Source organism: Nycticebus coucang, chromosome 16, assembly GCF_027406575.1.
Source record: "Nycticebus coucang isolate mNycCou1 chromosome 16, mNycCou1.pri, whole genome shotgun sequence".
NCBI lineage: Eukaryota > Metazoa > Chordata > Mammalia > Primates > Lorisidae > Nycticebus > Nycticebus coucang.
The window spans coordinates 70125021-70152936 of record NC_069795.1 but is presented as its reverse complement, the minus strand read 5'-3'; the positions used below and the strand labels follow the sequence as shown (position 1 = coordinate 70152936).

Sequence of the window (27916 nt, the reverse complement as noted above, 5' to 3'; positions counted from 1 at the left end):
ATATCCTCTGCTATTTCCTTTTTGAGGATTTCATAGTTTTCTTTATACAGGTCCTTCACCTCCTTTGTTAGGTATATTCCTAGGTATTTCATTTTCTTTGAGACTATGGTGAAGGGAGTTGTGTCCTTAATTAGCTTCTCATCTTGACTGTTATTGGTGTATACAAAGGCTACTGACTTGTGGACATTGATTTTATATCCTGAAACATTACTGTATTTTTTGGTGACTTCTAGGAGTCTTGTGGTTGAGTCTTTGGGGTTCTCTAAGTATAAGATCATGTCGTCAGCAAAGAGGGAGAGTTTGACCTCCTCTGCTCCCACTTGGATTCCCTTTATTTCCTTGTCCTGCCGAATTGTATTGGCTAGAACTTCCAGCACTATTTTGTTGTTTTTTTTTTTGTTTTTGTTTTTTTTTTTTAATTTGGCCGGGGCTGGGTTTGAACCCACCACCTCCGGCATATGGGACCGGCGCCCTACCCGCTGAGCCACAGGCGCCGCCCCAGCACTATTTTGAATAGTAAAGGTGACAGAGGACAACCTTGTCTGGTTCCAGTTCTAAGAGGAAAAGCTTTCAGTTTTACTCCATTCAGTAAAATGTTGGCTGTGGGTTTGTCATAGATAGCTTCAATCAGTTTTAAAAATGTGCCACCTATGCCTATACTCTTCAGTGTTCTAATTAGAAAAGGATGCTGGATTTTATCAAAAGCTTTTTCTGCATCTATTGAGAGGATCATGTGATCTTTATTTTTGCCTCTGTTAATATGGTGGATAACGTTTATGGACTTGCGTATGTTAAACCAGCCTTGCATCCCTTGAAGCCTACTTGATCATGATGAATGACTTTTTTGATGATAAGCTGTAATCTATTGGCTAGGATTTTGTTGAGAATTTTTCCATCTATATTCATGAGTGAGATTGGTCTGAAATTCTCCTTTTTGTTTGGGTCTTTTCCTGGTTTTGGTATCAGGGTGATGTTTGCTTCATAGAATGTGTTGGGGAAGATTCCTTCTTCCTCAATTTTTTGAAATAATTTCTGCAATACAGGAATAAGCTCTTCCTTGAAGGTTTGATAGAATTCTGGAGTGAAGCCATCTGGACCAGGGCATTTTTTGGTTGGAAGATTTTTTATTGTTTCTTTGATCTCAGTGCTTGAAATTGGTCTGTTCAGGAGCTCTATTTCTTCCTGGCTGAGTCTAGGGAGAGGGTGTGATTCCAAATATTTATCCATTTCCTTCACATTGTCAAATTTCTGGGCATAGAGTTTCTGGTAGTATTCAAAGAGGAAGACACATTTTCTAACTGTTCCAGCTACTTATAGATTGAATTCTAGATCCTACTAGAGTTGAATTTTCTGCTATCCCAGGCAAAGGCAGCCTCACACATGTACCAGATTAGAAAATTCATAATAACTTGGACAAATACAAAACTTCCTGAACTGGATTGCTTTTAACCATGCAAAAGAAACTCAGTTTGCTTATGACTGGCTATTCTGTAACATCAGTACCAGAGTGAATGAAATACTAAGAGTGCTCCTAGAAACTATACAAGTACAACTAGACTGTTGAGCTCTGTGGGAGCAGGTGAGTATAAACTCAGCTTGACACTGGGAAGGAAAGGTAAAAGGGTCGAGCAGAAGCACATTCCTTGACTCCAATTCTCATTTATACTATTCTAAAAAGAATACACAGTAGAACCTCTGACCACCCAAAGGACTATAACAAATGGTCAACATAGAGAGGTGGTCACCATAAGGAACTAGGCCTACTGTACTGATATGTACATATGGTGCATGTCCAGTCGATGAAAATTAGGTCAACTTAAGGAGCTGGTCAATGTAGGGAGGTGGTCAATTATGGAGATTTTACTATATAAACCACTGTTTAAGGCATGGCAAAACTAAAGCTACCTCTCCAATTCAAACATTAGGGAACATTGATAAAATAGGAAGGCACTGTCAGAATTTTTAACCCACAGGTTACATCTACTATATTTTGAAGGAATTGGTATTTAAAACAAAGAAAGGCAAAGAATATAAAATGCTTCAAAAACATTGAATTCCTTAAACAACTTCAGCCTTCAAAAGTTGGCTAGAAAAATTCAAATCCCCAAGAGGCACAACTAATTTAGCATTAGCTAGCAATTGGCTTAGTTGCTGCAGGCCCAAGTAGAGTAAGTACTTGAAGTCAAACCTGACTATTTAGAGATTATTGCCTAAGGCCCACACTGTTCTGCATTCAGAACAACCCAAATTTCATCACAGGCACAAGTTAACAAGTATAACAGAGCTTAGAAACTCCTTAGTCTTATGATAAATTACTTACTCACTCTTACTCTCCAAAGTAAAATTAGTTAAAACAAGGGCAAGTTTAAAAGTGCTCTAAGAAAAGGCACAGGGCCTGTACTCACCTCTGTTTCAGGGCTGGGATTTCTGTGGGTTCTGGCTCAAGTATTTCATAGGCCAAGTTCACATCCTCTGTCTCCCGAAGCAATGCATAAATGGGCTCAATTTGTTCATTAAACCTTGCCAAAAGTGTGCGTGCATCTTTTTTGGGCATTGCTGATTCATCCTCCTCTACCTCTGTATGGCAAAAAGTACAGCGGAAAGTTCCTACAGAGAAAACAAATGTCTCAGGTCAGGGAGGTAAAATATTCAACACAAGCCTTTAAGCAAACACTTTATACCTCCAGCCCTCCCCCAATATTTTATTATTAAAACTTTCAAATATACAGAACAGTTGAAAAAACTTTATATTAAACACCCATGTGCCCACCATCTAGATTTTACCATTAGCTATATTTGATTTACCACATATCCATCCATCTCTCTATCTCGCTATCATTTTTGATCCATTTCAAAGTAATATCATCCCTAACTTCAGCATAGCAGGTTTTAATCACAGCATTTTTAGCATATATTTATTTTAACTTAAAGCCAAATTCTTTGCAGTTTACCAATGCAATTTATACCCCTTCTCAATGGCTTTCTTGCACACATTACATATTTGGGTCTACACAATGGGGATAGCCAAATAAATAACTGAAACCAAAAATTTTTGGCCATCCTGTATATTGTCATAGGCTATTTGTTCTAACTTACTCCCATTTATATCAAAAACAATTAATGAATCTATTTCCAAAATTAAAGTTCAAGAAGTCTTTATTTTTCCTATTTTTATATCCCTCATATCCATCTTGCAAGTTAAATTGTAGTAATTCCTTAGAAATATCTCAGATTTTTCATGTCTACTCTCATTTCACTAATCTAGAACACCATTATTTAGACGAAAGGGCTTCCTAAATCTGGTATTTGAATCTCTAAATTATTCCTCTCCAATCCAAGTTTCCTATGCCACCACTTTCATCTTTTCATCCGCTAGCTCTAAAGTCTACCTGATAGCTGTATTCTAAAGCCCATAACACAAAATCTAAATTTTTCATCCATTCAAGATCCTGTATAATTTGGTCCCAAAACATCATAACCAACAGGTTATAATTTGGTCCCAAACATCATAACCAGAGTCCTTTACCTGTGAAGGGAACACAAATATTTGAGCGACTGTGTATCAGACATTAAATATTTACTTGATTTGTATAGTGCTTTCAGTTACTAAAGTACTTCTGCATACATTTTTTGATAGTTATACAAATCTTGTAAGGTATTTTTTTTTTTTTGACACATTTTCATCACAATGGTTAACATAGCCTTCCTGGTGTTATCTCAGTTACTGTGCCAGTCAGAACTGAGTCTCTAAAGCAGTGATTTTCAACCGGTGTGCCCTGGCATCCTGGTGTGCCATGAAAATTTTTAAAGATCATCAATTAAATTATTTTCAAAAGAAGTTCAAAGCTCAGTAAGTATATTCTTTTTTTTGCTCCTTTTTTGATCAACATAATTGAAATGTGCTGTGAAAATTTAACTGTAGATTCAAGGGTGCCCTGAGATTAAAAAAAAAAAAAAAAGGTTGAAAACTACTGCTCTAGAGTTGTGTGATTTATCCAAAGTCATATAACTAATGAAAGAAAGTAACAACATCTACTTTATATTGAGTGCTTACCTAGTGTCAGGTATCGCCTACCCCCTGAAGCTGCTATTATTGTTGCCTATTTAAATCTGCAAAATACAGAGGTTCTCAGCCTGTGGGTCACGACCCACGGGAACTGTATTAAAGGGCCGCAGGATTAGGACGGTTGAGAACCACTGTTCTAAAAGGGTTGAACAACATGCTCAAGATCAGACAACTATTCGCAGTGGGGAGGAGGCAGGATTCAAATCAATCCAAATTATTACACTAAAACTTGCCACTGAAACATTACTTAGCATTCTACACCACTAGACACACATGCATTTCTAGTTTGAATCTTATTCCCAATGGCAGCAATATGTATCCCTCCTTTCTGACCCAATTTACTTGAGAGATTAAAAGAGACCATACTAGGTACTTAGTGCCTGGCACTTAGTAGTTAAACATTTAGCTTTAAAAGGCCCCATATGTAATTGATATATAACCCCACCACCAGCCTTTCCTCCCTGGGTAAAGAATAAACAACCTAGGCATCTCTGTTTCAATGAACACTTGATCTTACCAACACATTCCCAGTAATAATGTTACCAGAAGGGTCTGATTGCCTGTCACTGTCAGCCAGATGCAGAGGTGGGGATTAGGTCCTCTAAACTTTGTCAGAAGGTCAGCAACTCTGGACAACACTGAGAGTAGTCTCTCAAAAACTATTCTGTCACACTTATAACTCTAATAATTTTTATAATGGGAATACCAGGAAACAAAGCTAGAAAATTTTAAATTCATTTGACAAAAAACAGTATCAAAGTAGTCTTCGCTCTAATAATGCAAAATGTTTAAACATAAAGGTAATTTTCACTTTAACAAAATATCTGAATCATCAAGGAAAACACCTTATCATCAAAGTAACCTTTATCTACCAATATCACAACACCTATTGTCTATGTGTGATTAATTCCTCAAAGTCTTCTGAGACAAACTTCCTTGTGATCATAGTGAAACCTTAACTAGATAAACATTGGGGGAGGGCCGGGGCAAGAAAGTGGGAAAGAAATTGAGCTAAGCAGATTAGGTCAGCTGTTCTGCTTCAGCTTAGCTTCTCAGACTCCATCTTGCAGAATGTAAATTCTTTGTTCAAATACTTGTCTAAAATACATTTTCCTGCTATCCAAATGCCACTTAGTCTTTGAGAGAGAGAGAAAGAGATTGATTGAGACCCCACAGCTAGGCTGTGGCATTTTTCTGTGAAACAGAATTTCACAGATCACCAACATCAGAAAAGATCCTCTGTGACCATGATGGAAGTGAGGCAAAATGAAGCCACTGTGGAATCATGACTAAGAACAGACAAAAGCAAGGACTCTATACAATCTACAAAAAAACCCAGCTAGCACAAGTGACTACTGCTTCTTTACCAAGTAGTTTTAGCTTGGCCCCATTCTTCTCACCTCTTAGATAAAACTTATTAAAATAGACAATCAAGAATTATCTCTACTTCTTCATAGTACCCAATCTAGAGCAAACATTCACCACTTCCTTAAATCCTTTCCAAAATTACTCAACAAAAGCCCAGATCCTCTAGATGTGTCCAGCACTCCATGTGTCCATGGAGTGTCTTCCTGACACTCCATGGTTCCCTGTGGTATGTAACGTCCTTTGCTGCAGAAAGCATCACTAAACCTAACTGTGTTCACTGTCGGTGTGCATCTGATGATCTCTGACTAATGGACATCAACATAAAGATTCAAGCTTAACTAACTGGGCAAGAATACCATTTGCTAAAATACAGAACAAGTTCTTTTTTCTTTGTAAGTACAAGATAATAAATTGCTTTAAATATCAAAATGGATACATTAAAAACTAACATGACAACTGATTAGAGCTCAAGAGAGGGGGTTAGACAAGAAATTTTGATACAAGAATCAACAACATACAGGTGACAAATGAAGCTATAAAGGAGACCAAAGAGATTAAGAAGAGTGAGAACAGGCACTCACGGTATAAACACAAAGAAAGTGGACTCCTTGAGAAACAGAAATGGTGCAACCAGCAGGATAGGACAGTGTTTCCAGGAAATGGCCTTTAATATTTCAAGGTCAACAGGAATTGAAATCCAGCTTTTATATTTGGTAATAACAGAGGGCAAGTAGTGACCTTGGCTAGAGAGGTTTTAGATGGGACACTATCTTTGGTTATTCCCTAACTGTTCCAAACTGTCTCAGCCTCTTTTCTTCAATAAGCATAAAGAATATAATTCATGTGGGAAGTTAAAAAATAAACCACATAAAATAGGGTCTATTACAGCTCTCAAATACCTACTGGCTTACAACACACTGATGTGGGATTTAAGTTGACTGCTGAAAGATGGGCAATTACAGAGGCTGTCAGTGAGAAGGAAGAATACTTTAGAAGTTATCTAGTTCCGTAGTTTTCAAATGTTTTTTAAAATGAAGGAATACCATTCCTCAAGTGAAAAAGTGCCTACCAAAAGGGTGGCTGGTCTTGATAGTGAAATAACAGAAAAACTGTTAACCTATAGTTTTTTCAGTAACAGCTGAAAATCAAGCTCTCTGGCTTTCTGATCTCTGCCCTCTCTTGCTAGCAGCTACCTTGTAGAGTTCTGTTTTCACAAACCACAGAAAAGAGGAGAAAGAAAGTAACTATAGATCTCTCTTTTTACATTCACAACTTTTGAGAACCTGTTTCACAGGCTTGGAGTTCCTGGATGAACAACAGGGTGCCAGTGTCAGTCCTCAGGATCAGAAACACCTGTGATAAGTCTATCTCCAACAGAAAACCAACTACTTCTCATCTTATGAATAGCAGCCTGTGCATATGGCTACCATTACTTTTTTTCTCTTTGTTCCCCTTACATTCAACTGCCACTAGGCCTCCCTGCAGGCATTTTTCCTTTCTTTCTTTGGGATGCCACACCATCTCCCAGTTCTCTTTTCCCTCTCTCTTTTCCCACTCACTTTTACTCTTATCACTCCCTTTTTCCCTTTAAGAAGATAAACTAAATTTTATGCTTTTATATCCGCATCTTTTTCACCTCTCAGAACACCTACTGAGCTTTCCACCCCAATACCTACTATAGAAAGATAAAAACAAGCATTCTGGAAGCAGCACAGAAAGACAGCTTAGACAAAGGTCAATACTCCAACTCTCCCGATAGACGCCTTCAAAGCAGCACAAGCTAGCCTTTTTAATGCTTCCCATCAGGCACGCTTTGTTTGCACTGCTGTTCTCCCTGCACAGAATGCTTTTCCTCCAGTTAACTGGCTAATCTCCTTACCTACTTCACTTCTTTACACAAAAGCCACCTCAGTAAGGCCTTCCTGAGACAATATTATCTAAAATTTCAAACTGTACCTGGCTTCTTATACCCTCAATGAATCCCCAACAATAAAAAAATAAATGAATAAAATTTCAAACTGTGCTGTCCACATCAAAAATCCTATCTTCTTTCCTTTTCTTTTTCCTTAACATTGTCATTATCCAACACATTATTTCCCTGGCTTAAAAAGTTCATGTTACACCCAAATAGTTTTTTAAAATTTTCTCTCAAGTAATCCATTTCTTCTTTAAAGACTATGTCCATAATCCAAATTTTAGCTTTAAAAGACAAATCATTGTGCTTATCAGTGTAGCTCATCCCCATAAAAGCTGTGCTTTTATTTTGGGGAAAAAAGAGAACACTGTTAACCCCATTATTTTTTTAGACAATCTATAATGACAGTCCTTTAACTTGATTTTCATGAAAAAGAATACAGGGGAAATGAATTTAGTGGATAGTCATAAGGAACTTAAATTCTAATCTCATCCAGATTTAACAAGAGTTATTTATTGAAGGCCCATCTTTCAGGTCTAGAGTGCAGCTTTTAAATTACTGTTGAGAACTGTGAAGCGTCTGAGATTTTTACTTATTTGTAAGCTAGCAAGTTATTCTGCCAGTTTCATGAATGCTAGCAGAAGACACAAGAATCCTAGGTCAAAGACAAGAACTTTATTACTTGTGGCCATAGGAGTGGCCAGTGTCAGTATTCAAGCCAGTTCCCTGAGCCCTGATTCCCATGGGGTAACACAAAAGAGCCAGGTAACAACTGTTCATACAATGTCTTATGTTCAAGGAAAGAAAGTCTGAGCTTAAAAGGAATCCAGATCTTTTATAATGGGTATAAGGATGCCCATCCCTTGTTCTGGAGGGTGACATTATCTTTACCATACTTGACTTTAATTAATATACTATTTCTATTATACAGTAAGCAAATCTGCTCTTTGCTCTGCAGAGCAATAATATCTCCATTTTTTAAGGCTGATTGCTATATAAACATCTTTGAAAAAGGATCCCAGAAAAAAGGCAGAGAGTCAATACCTCTGCTTGCCAGATACACATAACATGTGAGAAACCCATGGAGAATAGTCTCCCAATAATTATTATACCATGTCAGGCAAACATTACAAAAGGAAAAGTGAGCCTTACATCTCTGAGTCCTAAGTTTATCACAAAAACACAAGTTGTAAAGGAGAAGCAGCTTGTCAAAAGCCAAATGTATAATTTTTTTTCTTGAACACTAAAAAAAATCCAAGAAGAGAAATAAGCAACTTGACATTTTATGAAATTACTTAAGACTAGTTTAATTTACCAGCAAGATTTTTATGAATCTCACTAAGCATTATAAAAACACAAATCTGTTTTCCTGAATCAGAAGCAGCAGTGGTCTAGGGGCTGGGGGCCAAGGAAACTCAGCGTACTACGACTAGCATAGCACCATGCTGCTGAGAGTGGTGGGAGAATACACACAGACACAGAAGCTGTCATCAAGAAGCTTCGAGTTTAGTGGAGAAGAAACGTATCTAGAGATAAACCTGACCAGGAACCAGTGCAAAAACTAAAGTACTAAGTGTTCCAGAGTTCAAAGAAAGAATCTGACTTTCAGCTGAGGGCATTAGGCAAGGCTGCTAGAGAAGGTATACCTTTTTGCATTTTGAGGTAGAATTTAGAAGACAAAATGTTGTTACAGAGATCACAAGAAGGAGGAAGGGAACAGGACATTCTGAATCAACCTGAGAAGTGAATGAAAACTGATACTAAACTGCAATTGTAGTCTAGTAGAAATACAGTTATCAAAAGAACAGTTAAAAAAATAAATAAATAAAACTGGAGTGATGATAAATGGGTCCTGAATGATAACTTTCAATTTTGGCTTTATTCTTTAGTAACAAGAAAGCCATCGGAAGGTTTTGGGCAGAGAGAGGGAAGGAGGGAGGGAGGTGGGGTCTCGGTGTTTGACACCCCTTCTGCAGGCAAGGCACAATTGTAAGAGGGACTTTACCTAACAAATGCAATCAGTGTAACCTGGTTTCTTCAACCCTCAATGAATCCGCAACAATTAAAAAAAAAGAAAAGAAAAAGAAAGGTTTGGGGAAAGATCATGAGATCATTAAAACTAATATTTACAAATGTTCATCTGCTTCAGCGGCTTGAGATGCCTTTCAATAAGCCAGTACTTAACTGAGTGTTTGCATAAATATCACTGGGGTGATTTATACCGAAATCTTGCCCCAGAGATCCTGATCCAATAGGTATGAAGTAAGGCCCAGGAATGTGAATTGTAAGCATCCTCCCAAAAAGCAGCTCAGTTCACAATTGCAAAGATGTTGAAACAACCCAAGCTCCCCTCGACACATGAATGGATTAATAAACTGTGGTGTACATCTACTATTCAGCCATAAAAAGGTAAGAGATTTTATTTCCTGTATAACAACTTGGAGAGACTTGGAGAACATCCTCCTAAGCCAGCAATTCTCAACCTGTGGTTTGCAACCCCTTTGTAACAATGAAAATACATGGCAGCATTACAAATGGAAAGACAACCATCACATGTATTTAGTAGTAAACTGAAACTAGTAAATTAACAACTACAGGCTCACACTAGAGAAAAACTCAGTTGGATTTAAGTAGTAGGGGAGCGGAGAGGAGGGGTTCAGTGGGCTCCCACCTAACGGGTACAATGCATTGGTATATAGCACCCTTTCTGGGTGAAGGACACAGACACAACTTGGACTTTAACCTTAGAAATGCAAACTATGTAACCTAATCATACATATCTTCAGATGAACCTGAAATCAAAAAATAAATAAAAGTTCCCCAAAGAATTCTGATGTTTACCCCTAGTGGAGAGCTGCTGTCAAGTAAACAATATGATAAATACCCCAACTCTTCTTGTGACCAGACCACTCTACACTAAGTAGTGTGCACAGAATATATTACTCAAGAATGACAGAAGAAACTGGAACTGAAACTTGGAGCTCCGTACCATCTTTCCCTTCCCACATATAACACCAAGAAAGCAAAAAACAGAAACGATGAGTCCAAGCCACCCAACGAAGAACACACAAGTTAAATCTGAGAATGTGGCAGCAGAGAGAAAATAAAGGCTGTGAAAGTTCTTTAGGCAAAGCTTGACAAATGATGGGGTTAGAAGGGAAAAAGGAGATCAATGATAAGACATTCGTTTGATCACCTATATTCATAAACCACAAAAGAACTAGGAAAGCTACTTTACATACAGTCCTAGATATTCATCAGAAGCAAGTCTGTGCAGCAGCACTACCCAAATCTGACATATAAGAGAATAAAAACTCAGACATTAACTTTACCAGGTCTTAGCTTGACCACAAAAAATCATTAAACCTGGATTGAGGCGGGTGCAATGACTCATACCTATAATCCTAGCACTCTGGGGGACCAAGCTGGGAGGATTGCTTGAGCTCAGGAGTTTGAGACCTGAGTAAGAGCAAGATCCCATCTCTACTAACAATAGAAAAATTTGCTACGTGTCATGGTGGATGCCTGTAGTCCTGCTACTTCGGAGGCTGAGGCAGGTGGATTGCTTGAACCCAAGTTTGAGCTATGAGCTAGGCTGAGGCCACAGCATGCTGTTTCAAAACAACAACAAAAACCTGGATTCAAACATAAATCTGTTTAACTCAAAAGATTAAATTCACAGCGCCATCAAGAATTACACATCCCTTTCCTAACCTCCCATCATCCCTGCCTGCTACAACTTAGCAAATCATCCCACGTACATACATAAATTCTATTTTCTAAAAATGTGGAACAGAAGGAGAATGGATTTGTAACAAATAATTTATTTAACAAACATTAAGTGCTTATCACATGCCTGCTGGCATTTATGTAGCTGAATCTTAACCTATCAGACTTGCCAGAAGGACCAAAATATACCTAGTTGCAGATAACTAACAGGTAATGAAAGTGGGGAGACTTTTTACAAATAGATATTTCAAAACTACATTTTAGGGTCATCTATTCAGTAGTAAAGGAATGTCCCATCTAACACCATCCTCCTAATAGCAATGAAAACCAACCTCAAGCTTGTCCATACTTTAAAAAATGTCAACTATGTTTCCAAATCAGACAGTGGTATAAAATTAGAGTTGAAAGAAACCACAGTGATATAGAATAGACTGAACTTATCACTTTTACACATGCTTTACACATTCAGGACTCTTCTAACGAAGGGAAGGTAAAGTTATAACTCCAAATGAGAAGAAAAGAAGGGGAGACCTATTTGTGGGGATGAGAAGAAGAATTCTAAACCACTTTAACTTTTTCCAAAATGAGGTAAGCAAAAACAAAAATGAATTGGGGGCAGAGAGGGTGGGAGAGGGAAAGATCTAGGAAGAAAATAAGGTTCAATAAAATACAAAACTTGACATTTTTCCTTTGCTAACCACAGAAGAACATTTAAGTGGTGTCTATTATGCTGGCCAAGACCTTCAACTTACTGGTTTCTAACAGGTTATTCATTTTAATTGTGCAAATATTTATGCAAGAAAACAAATACGAATAAAACCAAAATGAAAAATAACAGTTTATCCTCCATAATTTGACAAGAAAATGCTTTGGAAATTTATAATGGAGGAAAAGGACAGATATAAGAGACTATGGACAAAAGACATTCTTAATCAAATTCCCAATTAGTCATTACTTAGGATTATACTTTTTCCCTTTTCACTCCAGTATGTACAATGACTAGACCATCAGCTAATGTCCACAATTCACTGTCAAAGATTTGTCAAAGGTATTAGTTGCAACTATTATTCAGCCATTTTTTCCACAAAGTTAAAACAAAAAAATCAAAATAAGCCCAAATGCTTTGCATGGTACAGGGTGCTGCAGTGGGAGTCACGTTTCATGTTTCAACCCACGTCCTCAAGGCTGGCCAAGGAAACAGGGAGGATCAAATGTCATCAAACCCATCAAACGGTGGGTTTGATGTCCCACGGGGTTCTGACATTCAGCCTTCCTCAGTTTAGTCATCTTCTGAGCTGTTTTCGTGGCATTCACATTCTAGTCAGTGGATGTCAAGACACAAAAACAACATCATCAGGTATTATGGAGAAAAAACAAAGCAGGGAAGAAAGATAAATATAACAGAGGTTAAAGGGAAAGAGGTACTGTGCTACTATATAGGAAACTCAGCAAAGGCCTCTCTGATGCAGCAACATATGAGCAGAGACTTAAAAGTATGACAGGAAGTCATACAGATATTTGGGCAAAAAGAAACACCATGCAAAAAATCAAGTACATAAAGGCATGCCTGGTGCTTGCAAGACCCAAATAGGGTGGCTGCTGCGAACAAGAGAGACAGTGGTAGAAATAGTCTCCAAAATGTACATATACAGGCAAATTTTCTAAGCTGAATCTGGCAGCGATGATGGGAGGTTAGAAAAGGGATGCTTAATTCTGGATGGTACAGTGAATTTAGTCTTTTGAGTTAAACGGAATCCAGGTTTAATAATTTTTATGCTAAAGCTATGACCTGGGAAACATAACATCTGAGTCTTTATTTCCTCAGATGTTAGCTTCAGGTAGTGCTACTTGCACAGACTTGCTTCTGATGAATATCTAAGACAAAGTAGCTTTCCTAGTTCTTTTGTGACTTCTGAGTATAGAGGATCAAACAAATGTGAAGGGAAGCAAATTTAAGACCGTATAAATTTTGTTAAGGACTTCGACTTTTCTGAGTGAGAGGAGAAGCCTTTGGAGAGTTTTGAACAAAATAGTAGATGTGCTTTTTAAAGGGAACACTGGCTATGACACATAGGCTATACTGGCAGCAAGACTGAAAGCCAAACCTACCTAAGAGAGCAGTGTAAAATCTACACAAGAGATAATAACCTGCATAACTTTTCTGGACAATCCTATGAAAAAACTTTTTGACTACAAGTTTTTTACTCCCCCACCCTCTCACTCAAAGAGCTTCCGGGGATATGGGTGAGGGAGGGAGAAAAACAAAAACAAAAAATCAAAAGATAGTTCAGTAGCAAGGAACAGAATTCCTAAGATTTTAGTAGGATAAGAGGAAGCTACAAAACTTCAAGATATAACACTAACATGTGATTAATTTTATTGCACTGTGAAAATCAAACCACCACATATTTTAGGAATTATATTTGGACATTATTTCCCTTCCCACCGAATATTTTATGGATTATGGACATAATTGGGAAAGGGAGTGAACTGGGAAGCTTAGGAAAATAAGACTGCCCAAAATTGTAAATATTATTCTCCATTATGCCACAATGTGTTTCTGAAGATGGCATAATGAAGCACAGCATATTTTCTATATGAACACTACTATAACCAGAGGGTTTCAATTTCTAACTAACGCTTCTAACTTAACCAAAAGTAATTAACACCATCTTCCTAAAAGCAATGAAAACCAATCTCATGCTTCTCCATACTTTAAAAAATGTCAACTATGTTTCCAAATTTGACAGTAGTATAAAATTAGAGTTGAAAGAAACCATATGTGATATAGAATAGACTGAACTCATCACTTTACACATGCTAAAAGGCCAAGAGTGAGTAAAGGATCGCCCAAGGTAACAGTTACCAACATAGCACCATAGCACAAAACTAGAAGCCTGGGCTGTAGAATCCTAACATCCTATCATTTTACTGTCTCATAGCCGTTCTTAAAAAGAACAAGAACAGAAAAACTTCTAGAAATCATCTTAACACTCTATACACTGATTATGCAAAAGGACCCAATATTATAAGTGCTCTAAATAAAACCACACAATACTATGTAAAGTTGACCAAGTATTACTAACCATAAGCTGTTTTAATAACAAAATATTTAATTAAGAATCACCCTACCTCACTAGATTTCAACAGGACTTGGGGGAGCTTATGCAAAATAAAAGGACTAGAAGGATAAGCACAAAACTCAAAATATGGTTGTTAAAACAGAGAAGGTGGTAAGAATGGAAGAATGGGGACTAGGTTGAGTGGAGAGCCACAGAGAGGAAAAACTAGGTCTACCATTTTGACCTACATACTTCTTTACTATTTGAGTCTTTAACAAGTTTACATTCATATATTACTTATGCATTGTTCTTCCTAGAGACAGGTTCCCTCTCTGTCATCCAGGCTGGAGTGCAGTGGTGTCATGATAGCTCACTGAGGCCTCAAACTCTTGGGTTCAAGTGATCCTCCTGCTTCAGCCTCCCAACTAGCTGGAACCACAGGCATATGCCACCATATCCAGCTAATTTTTTAAAATATACTTGTGTATAGAGCCAGGGTCTTGCTTTGTTGCCCAGGCTGGTCTAGAACTCCTGGCCTCCTTGGCTTCCCAAAGTGCTATGATTACGAATGTGAGCTACCAGACCCAGCCAATTTATGTATTTTTAAGAGAAGGAAAACCAATGTTATTTTGACCTTCCAAAAGCACTCAACTCCCTCTTATTCAATATGCAAAAGTTTTACAGTTATCCCTGGGCTATTCTTTGAAAGCAGTAAGTCCTTTGTTATAACCTCAGTAACTCTTAATGTTCAGGAGGATATAAATTAAAATGTTCAAATACTGAAATCCCCAAAAGTCAACTTTTATTCTAATTTCCAAACTTTATTTTCATAAGTCAAATTTCTTCAGTTTAGTTAGGCAAGGGAAAATGTATAGAAAAAGGAATTGCTACTATCAAATAGAAACATATGACAGCAACATAGTTATATATTTCATAAGTACTTTACCTATAAAAAAGAATTTGAAAAATCATCCTTTAATTCACCAGACAACATATAAAACTGCAAAATATTCATTTGCATGCAAAAGGGGGAAAAAAGGAGGTTTAATATTTTTTGAAATCCAGAAAACCTCAAATATACACAGTATCACCTCATTCCCTAAAATTCAATTTACCAATAAAATTGGCTTCTGTCCTTCCTTAAATGGACATTTATCTAGATTTGGTCTAATCATGCAATTTGGTCTAATCAGTTGTTGAGATTCTACAACTCATTATAAGGGGGGAAAATGTACTATGCTGAGGAGTGGGGTAGTGGCAAAAAAAAAAAAATAACAAATTGAAGTATGGCATTTGAATGAATATTAACACTTGAAATAAATTCTCTAAATTAGGCTTAAATCAAATTCCTCTCAACATGTTGTAGGCAGGCAAAAAGTCTGGTTTTGTTATGACTACTTGAAAGACAATAATCGACAGAATACTGTATGCCAGCATCAAAACTAAATAAGCACTTAGTTCTTATGTAATTGGCATTAAAATACAAAAGGTAATCTTTTAAAAAAGCTCTCAAATCCTCAAAATCAAAAGCAAAATTTCTAAACTTAAAGGGAGGAGAGGGAAGGGTAGAAGGATGATATTGGTTTCTTACAAACTTTCCATGATTTGTTTACATATATTTTTTAACTTATTCTAATAATTGCTCCCCCCTAAAAAATAATCCATACCTTTGAGCTTTCTGGTATAATTTTCTAATTAACTTTTAGACTCAACAACTGAGCAAAACAATCCTAAAAAGATTTCTGTGTTTGTGTTTTTAGTATTTTAGGAATTGAAAACATTGCTTATAAGACATCTCCTGTCCTAAGCAGTAAGAGGTGAAGACAGGAAAAGTAGCCTGCCCTATGAAGGCAGATATTATTAAGTCCTTGAGAGGTTCACAAGTATAGGACCCTAATAGTTTTAAAATGTTAGGTTAAGGAAACAGAAAAAGGATTCCAATGATATAGGGAATCAGGAAACTGATCTGTCCAAACAGATCAATCACTAAGTAAGAAGGGACTAAACAGTTTAATCTCAAAAATTTTTATATGACTATTCCAAGTAAATACCAAGTTTACTTAAATAATTCAAATTTCTCAAAATTTGTTGCTGGAAGAGGCCTATTCTCATTGTTGGCTACTCTTAATAGTTATTTATTAGACACCTATTTTGAGTTAACTATTAAAAATTTCTTTATGCTAATCCTAAAATCTGTCTCAAAAGTCTTTTTCATGGAGCTATACAAAACAAGCTGAAACTCCACAAAAGGTATCATTTTCTTCCCTTCTATTCAATCTAAAATATTCTAACTATCTGTCTATTCCCAGATTCCTCCCAGAGAGTACAACACAGTCACGTACATGCATGTACACATCATTTGATGATTTGAACTAGATAATCTCTAAATTCCTATTTCTAAGATTTTACTAAATATACATTTATAAGATTTCTTTTAAAAATTTTAAATTTTATCTTATCTCAAAGTTTATTAAAAATTCAATCCCAGGTCTCTAGGTGAATTCAGTAACAGGGGATCCCAAATTATTTCTAATTCAAACACCTATCAATTTTGTTTCACCTATGATAAAACTACAGGGCCATACATACCTTCACAGGAGCTGTAAAACTATATTCTTTTGCCCAGTAGTCTCACTGCTAAATGGGAGAAATTACACCTACCATATTTTGAACCCTACATAGAAATAAGAGAGTTTGGTACATTAAGGAACCAAGAGATCACAAACTTCTAGGCTAGAATTGTAATTATAGGTAATATGTAAAAGGCTGGTGGTTCTGTGGGTGATTTTTTTCTCTTCAAATTTTTCTCTGGCATTATGGTTGCATAATTTTATACTAAAAATGGAAAACAAAGCTATTTCCAAATCATCTAGCCTTAACATCTAAAAAGAAAATAAGATCCCCCCACTTTGGAGAAGCATGTTGCTGAACTTAACTTAGAAGTGCCATTAATTAAATCACCCATGGTTAAGATTGCTAAAATAGAAATACAGAGTCTATTTAAATGGTCAGAAAGCTTGCTAAATCGAAAACACGCATTTATGAAACACAAGATGCTATCTTGATGATTCATTGATGGATTTCAGGTTATGTTTTTGTTTGATTACAAAATCCCCCCTTCCCAATATTTCAGAAACTTAAAATAGCTGGTTTTGCCTGAATAAGCTTCTGAAACCAGGGACTAGTGAGCAAAGGCTAGGCTATTCCATTTTAATGAAATAAAATATCTACACATGCCAAGCACCAAATATTTGAAAAGAGTTCAACCCAGAAACACCAAAAGCAAATTCTGAATGGAAAGTATAGACAAAATTTACAATTTTTAGGAAAAGTAGAGATGCACAGGGAAAAGCTATAAACCATAATGGGCCGATCACTGACTTATGTATGAATTAACAACGGTAAAACAATCCTTGCTAGGTTCAACTTTCTAGACAGTCCTCTGGCGCTCATCTAGGAGTTACGACCCTTTGTCCTGTGACAGAAAGCTGCCTAAACATACACTTGAGTTAAGGACTTATCACAACCCAGTAAAGCCTGGAAGGCTTCAAATCCAATTCCCAAATAATCCAAACCACGGCTGAATCTAAGAAATGACAAAAAGGAAAGGAGATAGAAGCCCATCAGACACCCCCAACACTTGGTCAGAAATATGGTTAGAAATAAAATCAATCTCCTACAGCAATCAGGAAATTGGATAGGTTTTTATAGGACTGGGCTTCGGGAAAAAACTGCAAACTACCAATTTTGAGTGTAAACATTACAGCAGAGAAAGCTCCCTTCACCCCACTACACATACCAGATGTTTATTACTCATTTCTTCTTAGTGGGGGGATAAGAGATGATGGAGGGATGATCACTGGGCAAAACAGGAAGGAGTCGGAGAAAAACAAAGGTATATAAAGGGAATATATATGCGAAGGGAAGGTGTCAGGTTGTTAATAGTGAAACAACCCAAAACACCAGAACTGACAAGCAACTGGGGCCTAATGTCACCTAATTGCATTTTTCCTTAAAGGAACATCCAAATAAAAGTCAAACTACAGGGCGGCGCCTGTGGCTCAGTCGGTAAGGTGCCGGCCCCATATACCGAGGGTGGCGGGTTCAAACCCGGCCCCGGCTGAACTGCAACCAAAAAATAGCTGGGCGTTGTGGCGGGCGCCTGTAGTCCCAGCTACTCGGGAGGCTGAGGCAAGAGAATCTCTGAAGCCCAGGAGTTGGAGGTTGCTGTGAGCTGTGTGATGCCACGGCACTCTACCGAGGGCTATAAAGTGAGACTCTGTCTCTACAAAAAAAAAAAGTCAAACTACAATTAAAAGGCAAGCATATTCTCAGAATAAGGATCCCCAATCATTACAGATTTTCAATCATACCTCAGACTTCACTGTAGAGACATGACCACCAATTAAGTTGAACATTAGTGTTGGCTGACAGACACCCTCCCAAGTGCTATCAAAGTGAAGTGAATTATTCTTGCTCTCCTATACTACTTCTTTTCACCTTCGTGCCGACCAGAGCCCTCATGTTGAAAATACAGTCTTTGTTCGAACTGGCCACAATGAAATTGTTTTCAGTTTTAGCGTTCTTGTGTAAAATATTTCCATGCCCTCTACCCTAACTCCCTGATTCAAAAACCTGTGACTACACTGAGGTGTCGGGCCATCTCTTTCATGGGCCATTTATCAATTACAGCTAGTTTCATTCTGACACTAACCCTAGATGAAATTCAAACAGCATCATGGATCAATTTTCTAAATACTGATACATAAGTAATGAAATCATCTCCCTTTAGAAAGTTTCATGAAATCAAATAAGACTCAATTAATGAATAAATGTAGTAAAAGCACATTACATTAGATTACCCTGAGAGGCTGGATAACACCTTCCACTGCAGTCTAGAGTGATGAAGATAGGACCACTGTGTAACACCAACATCTGCAGAGAATCACAAAACCAAACCCAGAGCTCCTTCAAGAAATCTGTTACAGTGAATGGCAAGAATCAAGGGACCTTCCTAGTATATTTTGAAGAGCTCCAGATATATTCTACAGCCATCTTCTGTACCACACTTAAGCAATTCTTATACTCAGATGGTTAAGATTTTCTTATAATGAAGATCTCTCCTATTTAAGCCCTTTCAAGGTGAAATAGGTTCAGACAAATTAAATGCTTAATGCAAATGTGAATCCTTTGAGTAACTTGTCATCCAAAATCACTGCCTCTTAGTAAATAAAAAAAACAAAGGTCATAGGTTCTCTCTCATTCTTTTTGTTGATACAGTAATCTTAATCGATATTGGGGTTATTTCTCATTTTTAAAAATTATTTAAAATGTACCATACATAATATTAAAAAATTAGAAAATAAAACATGTACAATAGAGACTTTACCTAACAAATGCAAACATTGTAACCTAATTGTACCCTCATATTAATATGAAAATTTTTTAAAAGTAAAAAAATCTTTAATTTTCGACAACAAAATGTTTCACGTGTGAAAGCTTAAACTTCTCAGATATAATTTTTTAAAAAGCAGAACTATGAAAAATAACCTATACTCTTAAATTCAATTGTAACAAAGGACAATCTAACATTGATTCCTTCTACAGATTCTTATCTCTAGAAAATAAGAAAATTAATCGATTAAGGAGCAAAACTGTAGTCTCTTTTCCAGTTTATAAATAAGACAAAATAACTATACAACCTAGACTTTAAAGTTTCTCATATTAAATGGTAGACATACTACGTTTTCAGAAAATGCACATTTTCTACATTCTAAGAAAAATAATTAAATGGGACAAATCATATATCTTGCTGACAAGAGATACTATATATCCACTTAATTTGGAAAGGGTTCCCCTTATTTCCTCTAGCTTACTATTTTGTAGGTCCCAGTTATTAACTTCTACCAGAGGCCTTCCCCAAATCCACATTATACGCCCTTGTTACAAACTCCTGATCTTTCTACCTCCACTAACAAAGCATTTAAATACACTATATTGTAACTGTCTAGTGGCAACTGGCACAGGAAGTGCTCCAATATTTGTTGAATAAAGAGGTCAAAAGCAAAATTATTACAGAATAGCCTCAAAGTGGGAGAGAAGTCAACCCTTCATTCAGATTAAGCTGCAGCTGTAAATAAGAGATAGGAGCAGGTAGGGGTAGGGGTGAGGGCAGGGGCAGAGGGAGGACAGTCGTAGATGAGAAAACCCCTTGGAATGAGTATACTCCTTTGTGAAGGAGAGAGTATTTGCAAAGGTTTCTCAAAGTAGTTAAGACTGCCAAACAGGACAATAAGATTGACTAAGCTATAACTCAAATTGACCCATTCACCTTCGTGATGACATATATGAAAGTTTCAAAATTAGATGAGTCAATTTAAGAGTAAAAACGGTACGCATTTTATTTTACTTAAAAGAAAGATTCACATCATCCATGGGTCGCTTAAAGAAGAAAAAATAAAGGATTGATCCACAAACTGGACAAATCTCACCTGTCATGGGATCAAAGAGCTGATTAGCTTCTAAGTCTGTGAAAGTACTACTACAGACAGGACATTTGAAGGAGGCCCGGTTGGTGGAATCTCTTTCATCGGTCTCAATCCTCCTTCTCATGTGATCCAATTTATATTTTACCACATTAACAAGAGTACGGTAATTGATAAAATAGTAGTTATGGCGAGTGGTTTTCCCATCTGCAGCAGTCTCTACCCTCATTCTGCATTTGATAAACTTGTCTCCCTTTAAATTATTCAAAACTGATCGAAGTTGCTTCCGATCAAACTTGAGCAGCTCCAACATATCTTCTTCTTTCACACAGGGGTTCCGAATCAAGATGTCCAAGGCCAAGGCATGCTCAATGCCATAAAATCCCCGGATTACATACTTGGCTAACCTCTTCAATGCTGCTGGAACCTCGGTGAGGACATCTGGGTCTGCCATCTTTAGCAGCAAATTCCAACTTTAATACACTGAATTTAGGAAAAAAAGAGAAAATTAGCCAGATATAAGGACATGGTAATCATTCTAATCTAGAATAGTCAACCTGTTACTGGTAGCTGATAGTTACCATTATTATTGGAGTGCCACAAAGGTACTCAAACATTGTTTTAAAAAACTCATACCTAAGCATTTAACAAAGAACAAAATTTTCCTTTAGGGCACACAAAAGATTTCATTTATTTCAAAAATGTTTATTTTTGTGATCAGTATGGTATGTTTGATTCTAAAAACTGTTTAAAAAAATGATATATTATGTCAAGTCCATTTTCAGAAAAGCAACACAAAAATGTTAAATGAAGTCATTGCTATTCTTAATGACAGAGATCTTTGGGAATGTTGGAAACTCAAAGAAATCTAGCAGTTAGAATATCCCTGAAATGTCTTTATTTCTTTTCTTGAATAAAATTTTTCTATCAAAATTCTAGGATATTTTACATAGTCATGTTTTCATAATAAAATCACAAAAAAAAAAACCAATAAACACATTAAGTAATCACTAATTGGGGTATCTGACAAAATCATTAACTATTGTAAAGCTGAAAGAAATTAATAATTAGATCCAGACAGCTGTACCAACCTTGAAAAGTTAAATCTGATAAGACCATCTAATCCTTTAAAAGGAAGAAAGGAAGGGAGAAGGGAGGAGAGTCCAAGATATCTTTAAATACTAGATCTCCTATAGGGCAAAGTAGAAGCCATACTATGGCCCAGAAAGCTGTCTTCTCAAAGCTCAATCTGGCATGTGATTTAGTTAAAAAACCTGGGCTTTGGAACTGAGTTAGAATATGTTTTGGTAGCTGTGTGATCTTCAGCAAATCCCTTAAAATCAAGTTGCACTTTATTCTCTGACAATAAGGATAGTAACAACTAGCTCAATGGGGCTACTGTGATTAATGAACAAGAAGGTAATTAAGGTGCTTAGGAAAGTTTGTTTACAGGGACAGGTTTTATCTTAATTAAGCATGTTCCCAACTAAGAATGGCTAGGCTATCAAGTTAAATTTCCCTATTTCCTAGGGAAATTTTTAATAGAGACATTCCACTGAACTATTTCAGTGAGAAATAGTTTCAACCATTCTTTTATACTAAATCAATGGTTGTCAACCCTATCAGACTTAATACTCCTTTTTATAAGAAATATTTTGATATTCACAGTACTATACTATAAAGAAATTTCTAAATAACCAACCTATGCATACATTTTTGGAGAAAAAGATATAAAGCCCTACTTATAATAAGCGAAAGTAAAAGGAAAGTCAGTTACAGTAAAATATGTACTTTAAACCATAAATACATGGGCAGAAGATACAACAAAGTAGCAACTAGATTCAAACCTATGGTTTTAGAGCCTTCCTGTCATCCCTGGGCCTAAGGATGCCAGGCAAGAGCTTAGGTTCAACAACAAAGTAGTACAGTAGCATACTCCTGAACACATGTGTTCTCCTTTCCAATAGTCTATACAGTACACTTGAACCCAATTTTGGATTTTGTTTTATATACTCAAAAGTTGGCAGAACACAACTTATGGCTTCAGAAACACTGAACAGACAAAAGAATGACACACAAATGTCAACATAATCTATTTTTCCATTATTATTTCCTACCATTGTATTCTCCTCTCCCACACTCCCTGTTCTCCAGATTAATAGTTCTCAGCCCTGACTATAAAGCAGAATTATCTAAAGAGCATCTTCAGAATACCAACCCTGGGCCCTATTCGCATTTTGTTACAGCTGGTCTAGAGGGCCAGATAAGACATCACACAAATTTTAATAGCTTTTTAGGTGACTCCAACATACAGCAGGAGTCCCTCACCCCTGCTCCAGAGTAACTGGGTCCCTGACTACTGCATATCCTGCCAGCGCCCATCCTGCATGCAGAGGTCCCTGGGCCACTTATTGCCCAGCCTGTTTCTTTTTCCTGAAACATCTTAGGGAGCCCTGAAGATCAGAGCAAGAGAGTGACATCAGGACTTTGCAATCCAACATTTTTAAGTTTCAAATCCCAGTTCCACTATTTCTTATCAAATGATCCCAGAAAATTCTCAGCCTTGGTTTCTTCCTATACAGAAAGCAATCAACACTGCCTTCCTCATAAGGTCAATGTATGGACAAAATGAGATGATTCATGCAGAGTGCTCTGGCCTAAGAGTTTAATTAAGTATTGGCATTCAGGATAAGATCCCCTATTTAGAAAAGTGACACAACAATATGCGGAATTCAAGGTATGCCAATGTGGCTAGATATGAGGCTGGAACGGGTAGACAGAGAGCAGAGAGTGCATTCTTTTCAACTTTGTGTCTCCTGCTCCATGTCTGGTGCATGGTATCTTTTAATGTTTGTATAATTAGAATACATATGGGTCTGGACTGAGTAGGAAGGTAGGTAAGGCTGGGAAATGGACCATGTAGATAAAAAGAAAAATAAGGGCACTGAGAGGTCACACTCAGAAATCTCTGGAGACCAGTCAAGTGAAGGTGGAGTCACTGTGGAAGTATTAGAAAACTATACCAATAAACTAAGGAAGACAGCAAACAACTGAAAGAAAACAGGATAAATGAAACTTATTACACAAACAAGATGATCCAACAATGTATTGGAAATAGAATACTGGAATAAGAAAAAATCTTAAAGAGCTCCTTGTTTTGGGTAGTGCCCGTGGCTCAGTGGGTAGGACTCCGGCCCCATATACCGAGGGTGGGGGGGTTCCAACCTGACCAAACTGCAACAACAACAACAACAACAACAACAAACTCCTTGTTTTGAGCCAATGTAACCAGGAAAAGTTCTACTATGAGAAATAAGTAACATCTAAAGAGCAATAAGTTCGGAAGATGAAATATTCACTTTGAGATGCTTGTCTCTGAGGAAAGACATAGGATAGTGGCATAATGAAATCAAGCTGTGCCACCTTGCTCAAGATCTCCATGTTCTGAAATTCTACTTCCTGACCACTGCTTTCTCTCCTCCACCACTTTTTCCACACTCATGCTGAATCTCCTGCATAACTCAATCTTTGGATTTCTTAAATTACTAAGGTCTCAAATCGGCGGCTGGCACATACTGTTTCACCCAGAGAATGTACTGAAATTTTTCTGAATTAGCTGCCAGCATTTAAAAATTGTGAGAGTTCACATAAATTTCAACTGCTAGCTTTTCTTGAAAATTGGAAATATCTGAGGGAAATAGCAAGCCCATGTTCCCACATGGAAACAAGATGAAGCTCAATAGCAGGTGACACTGTTAGGGAAGGTGTGTGGCTGGTCTCTGGAGACTTCTGAATGTGGAACTTCTCAGGGCCCTTGTTTCTTCTTTTTATGTATATAGTCCATCAGGCAGCTCTTAGCCCTGCCTACCTCCCTACCCAGTCCAGACCCCAGATATTCTAATCATACATTTAAGGACTATTGTGCACTAGGCCTGGAACAGAAGAAACAAAGTTGAAAAGAAGGTATTCTGCCCCAAAGTCTCTTATCCAGCCACACTGGCATACTCTAAATTCCATGAGCCATTCGTGCTTCCCCCATTTCCAGGTCCGTGTACATGCTGTTCCTCTACCCACTAAGCTAAGCCCAAACCCCCTTTTCCTAATCGTTCTTCAAGTCTCAAACATTTCCTCTTAAAGGCCCTCCCAGATAACACGTGGTAGCCTAGATGATCCCTTCCACATGTTCCCATAGGTCTTTCCCCTTCTTGCACTTTCTCCATGTGCAAGAGAGCAGAAGCTTCATCTTGTTCACCAATGGATTTCCTGCATCTAGGCAGAGCTAGTCAAGTACTTCCATAACACTTCCAATGCATCTCCTACGCACGTGTTTTTACAACAGGGCCCATCTTGCCAAGTCCCCCCCCACTTCCTCCACCCCTGCTTTTACAACAGAAATAGACAAGCTATTGACTGTCTTCTAAAACTTAAAATTGTTTTAGGGAGGGGGTGACTGGATCAAATTTGCGATGTTAAAAGATTATGATGACTGCAGGGTGGAGAAGAATAAAAGGAGAAAGGAGTAGATGTGGGAAGTCCTGGTCCGGTAGACTACTATTTCGGTTCTAGAAGAACTTGAATTCTATACATGTAACTGCGGGTTTTCAGTTAATCACACTTCATGACACTCTCCAAGCCTTCATACGTACAGCAGCAAACTACTGCGAAACCTCCGGACCCAGCTGTCCTCTGTGAGCCGCGTTCAGTAATGTTCATTCCTCCCCATGGCGTGCAAGACCCCAGACTCCGTCAGACTCTCCCAATAGTCTTGGTGCAGCTAAGCTCGTCGTACACAGGCCTTTCCAGCATCAATGGTTCTTTAAAGGACCGAGAAGAGGACCAAGGCAAGAGGGTAACTAACGAGAGGAGGATAGTTAAGAAGAAGGGAGAGAGAAGGAGGGGAAAACATGAAATGCGAAGCCAAGCCAGGGAATTGGGGACAAGGAGCAGGGAACAAGGTTTACCGAAGCGAATCTTCGAATACTCCCACTACAGCTTCCCTCAGCGATTCAACTACCGGCTTAAAAGAGTCATGCCACTTGTGCGACAAAGAAAACGCTTTATTCCTGCGACCAGCTTTGGAAACCACCCGCTAACTTTAACCAGAACAGCCAATCAGTACAACGAAGCCTTCAATCAAGACGTCACGTTCCTATTGGCCAATGAAACTGAAGGGCCTGCCCTCCATGCCCAGCTCTGATTGGCCTAGAATCCAGGAACAGGCGTTAACCCCGCGGAGGCAGTGGCAAGATGGCATCCTTGGATCGGGTGAAGGTACTGGTGTTAGGAGATTCAGGTGAGCGGCTTAACTCACCTCTGGGGCTCCCCACACTTATGAGTTATCCAATAGCCCTCCCCCTTCACTGCTATCCGCTCAACTTCCTGAATCTTCGGCCTGTGGCTGAAGTCCCTCGCAAGGCCTAAAGACTACACTTCCCAGAGGACTTTGCTCCGTTTGACGGAGCGGTGGCGTCGCACGTTGCGGCGCTCCAAACCCAGCTCTTCCTCTTTGAAGCTTTATCCTAGTCTGTCTCGTGGCAACTTCAGGCTAGAGTGTATTGTCAGTTCTTTTGTTTTAAAATATATATACAAGCGTTGATTATTATATCGGGCTCTGTGCTGAGGGTACGGAAATTAGAGAGCTGTAACTCCAGTGATTTTGTTCATTAGGGATATCAAACGTGCAGTAAGAATGATGCTGGCTGGTGTTTTCCGTAAATTAATTCGTTTAATTCTGAGATCAGCCCTATTATAGCATTTTACAGATAAGAAAAAATGAGACAGATGTAAATGACAATCAGTTTGAACTCAGAGTTCTCGCATTTAGGCACTAAGCTATATTCACTGAAATCCTGTCTTATATTGGGCTTCTTGATTTCCTTGTTCTCATTTGATCTCAGCTGAAAACTTCTTATGTGCTAGCTTGTAGGCAATAGAGAAATTAAGATAACAGTCACTTTCTTTTTTCTTTTCTTTTTTTTTTTTTTTTTTTTTGGTAACAGTCACTTTCTGAAGCAGCTAGGACTTAATACTAAGTCCATTTTAATCCTAGTGTTAAAATTCTTTTTTTGACAACTGCACGTTTGAGAACTACAGTTTAAGTATGCACTTTCACTTCCGACCTCATTACCCTTCATTTTTTCATCATAACCTCCAATCCAGCTCTCTTTAAGAACTTAAATAAATGCTTACCTTGTATTTTATAGATGCGCTCTTCTGGAGTTGACCTTTGAGCATGTGCTTGAAAGTGGAGAGGACATACCTCAAAGAGCTTGAAAATTAACCTAACAGAAACTGTATAAAACTGTGGGGAGATGGAGGTTAAGAATGTTTTGTTATGTTTTCTTTCTTTCTTTTTTTTTTTTTGAGACAGTCTCAAGCTGCCGTCCTGGGTAGAGTACCGTGGAGTCACAGCTCACAACAATCTCAAGCTCTTGGGCTCAAGCAATTCTCTTGGCTCTGTAATCCCAAGTAGCTGGGACTACAGGCGCCTGCCAAAATGCCCAGGTATTTTTTGGTTGTAGTTGTTATTGTTTGGCAGTCCCAGGCTGGATTTGAACCTGGCAGCTCCAGTGTATGTGGCTTGCATCTTAGCCACTTGAGCTACAGGCACCGAACCGGTTAAGGATGTTTTCATATTGCCATTCATATTATAGAGAGCATTGTTTACTGTAATATTCCTCCAAGAAAGGAGGAATATGAAATATGACTTATGAAATTCTATGGACATAATCGTAATTTGTGTCAACTTCATTGCTTCCATCATACAGCTTGAAGTGATTCTGAAGTTAATTTAATAAAATCACTCAATTTTACAGATGAGAAGGTACTAGTGGCCTGAGGGACTTGGCAAGTATCTCCAAGTAGAATTTAAGACTGGACTCTAGAACTAACACAGTTCTTGATATATTAAGTGACTATTCCCTATCCTCTATAATTCCCTTTCTATTGTATCCAACAGTCCCTTCATGTTTTAAACTGTTACAACTAGGCAGTTCATTATTTTTCCCCCCCAAAAGGCACTGTTTTGGGTGCTGGGGTTATAATTGTGGAATCAATACATTACTTAAAGGGTAGTAGAATTGGCTGCTGTGTTAAATGTAGAAAAGTTACCAGGCAATTAGTAAGCTTTCTTTTTTCTCATTGTGTTTTAGTTGTAAAACAGAAGATACAGCTGTGCTCATCTGAAGTGATTTATCTTGTTACACATTTGTTGATATTAGGCTCTATGTGCAAAGTTAGTTATTGTCGTTTTATCAGTTTCCTTTTAACAGCTATTTAAAAGTAGAGCAAT

At 37.7% G+C, this 27916-nt stretch overlaps 2 protein-coding genes across 7 annotated transcripts in view; one reads left to right on the top strand and one right to left on the bottom strand.

Annotated features, from left to right (window-relative positions):
- Nucleotides 1–25709, bottom strand: part of GTF2E1 (general transcription factor IIE subunit 1) — a 47836-nt gene extending 22127 nt beyond the window's left edge. For 3 of the 6 annotated variants that reach the window (XM_053565581.1, XM_053565584.1, XM_053565586.1), the window contains exons 1-3: nt 25272–25578; nt 20632–21108; nt 2406–2607 (exon numbers count right to left, since the gene is read on the bottom strand). In XM_053565581.1, coding sequence (XP_053421556.1) covers nt 2406–2607; nt 20632–21079 — 650 coding nt within the window. In that variant the 5' untranslated portion in view covers nt 21080–21108; nt 25272–25578. The other 3 variants (XM_053565583.1, XM_053565585.1, XM_053565582.1) reach the window with 3 other exon arrangements.
- A 133-nt stretch (nt 25710–25842) lies between these two features.
- Nucleotides 25843–27916, top strand: part of RABL3 (RAB, member of RAS oncogene family like 3) — a 37998-nt gene continuing 35924 nt past the window's right edge. Inside the window, exon 1 of the mRNA XM_053565600.1 lies at nt 25843–25918. Coding sequence (XP_053421575.1) covers nt 25873–25918 — 46 coding nt within the window. The 5' untranslated portion in view covers nt 25843–25872. The remainder of the gene's footprint in view (nt 25919–27916) is intronic.